The sequence below is a fragment of the Trichinella spiralis genome (genome assembly GCF_000181795.1).
Source record: "Trichinella spiralis strain ISS 195 chromosome Unknown Scfld3494, whole genome shotgun sequence".
In the NCBI taxonomy this organism is placed as follows: domain Eukaryota; kingdom Metazoa; phylum Nematoda; class Enoplea; order Trichinellida; family Trichinellidae; genus Trichinella; species Trichinella spiralis.
In genome coordinates, this window is record NW_003530433.1 from 1 (window position 1) to 1,746 (window position 1,746).

The 1,746-nt window shown below is 27.8% G+C and overlaps 1 protein-coding gene across 1 annotated transcript; it reads left to right on the forward strand.

Annotated features, from left to right (window-relative positions):
- Positions 1-801: 801 nt before the first annotated feature.
- Positions 802-1,280, forward strand: Tsp_15301 (AP-2 complex subunit mu-1; the record flags this gene model as incomplete). The annotated part of the gene is made up of 2 exons (XM_003367894.1): positions 802-908; positions 1,003-1,280. Coding segments are annotated over exons 1-2 (352 nt in total), but the record flags the coding sequence as incomplete, so codon positions are not given.
- Between the last annotated feature and the right edge of the window lie 466 nt (positions 1,281-1,746).

Here is a 1,746-nt window from a genome sequence, read left to right on the forward strand (position 1 = left end):
TATCACCTATTCAGTTCTTATTAAAAAAATTTTCCATTACTGTTACGTAAAAACTGAAAAATAAAAACGAATCACTATATATATATATTATTAAAATAATACTGTGAAGTTCTGAAATGATAAATTGGCATTTGAAATAAAAAACAAGTTTTGAAAAAGTCTTGTTCATCAAAAATTACCGTACTGATCGCGGCAAATCCATTTCAGAAAAATGAACAAGCGCAATTTGAAATTTTTACTTAAAAAATGACATGTTTAAATATTTTATTTCATTTTATTTTATCGAAAAAATTATACAGGTTGTAAAACTAAATTTTTATTGATCGAAACAATTTGAAATATTTCATCTTGATTTACTTTATAAATTACAGTTAAAAAACGATGCATGGAAAGATTTTACAAATTGCATTGGAAAATTTTTTTTCTTCTGCAATTAATTCGTTTTTTTAAATAAAAAACATTTTAAAAGTAAAAATAAGTAATATAATTTTGTAAAAAAATTCAATTTATATCACTGCTGGGCAAATAATTGATTTATGAATTATGCAGCCTTGAAATGAAAAATTAACAATAGCATTACTTTTTTGTAAATAAATTTATGTGATGCTTAAACTTATAAAAATTTTTATTAAATAATGAAAAAAATAACATATATTGCTTTAAATAATTCTTTTACAAAAAACATTCTCTGAGTGCATAACGTAATTTACTGTACATTCTTTCAAATGAATCTTGATTTTCATTTTGTTCATGCTGTTCTCTTTTCTACTAATGTGATGATCTGATCTGCTTCAAGCTGGAGGTTTTATTTCTGAAATTAGTTTACAACTAAAAATGATTGGTGGCCTTTTCGTTTACAACCACAAAGGTGAAGTGTTGGTATCCCGCATCTATCGTGATGATATAGGGTACTCGGTTTTCATTGTTTCATATAAATAAATATTTAAAGAAATTAACAAATATTCATATATCTTTTTTTTTCAATTTCAACTACTTTTACAGACGTAATGCAGTAGACGCTTTTCGAGTCAGCGTTATTCACGCACGACAGCAAGTCCGTTCACCAATCACAATAATTGCACGAACTTCTTTCTTTCATATCAAGCGGGGCAACATATGGATGTGTGCAGTGTCGAAGCAAAACATCAATGCGGCAACGGTTTTCGAATTTTTGACTAATTTGCCAATACAATGCAATCTTATTTGGAAAATTAAACGAAGTAATCCTGAAGAACAATTTTGTCTTGATTTACGAACTTCTGGAAGGTGTGCATATTTGATCATCACTAAAAAAGTGAAAATTCACCATTTTTCAATGTTAAAATCAAGCAGCATCAGTGGAATGCGTTTTAATTCAGTACACAAATGCTGGCGGATGGAATAAATTCATCTTCAGCAAGGATCATTGTAAAGGGTTGTTTTTCATCAATAAAACCAACAACAATAAATCAAATATAGTCTTTTATTTAAATTCGACATTGTCACATAAAGGAAATGAACATCAAAATACATGACAAGGATTTTCTCTGCCTGTATGGCTCTTTGATTGTTTTTATTTTAGATGTAATGATCAATTTTGGGCAACAAACTTTCCAAATGATTCAAAGTCAAATAAACAGAAGAAAAAACTTTTTCAATAGCGACAGAGATCAATATGAAAATTTTTGTGTCAAATGTTGGTGGCACATCAAAATGGTTACAATCTGAAAAGCAAAATTTTGATGAATCATCTCAATTCGCTCGAAA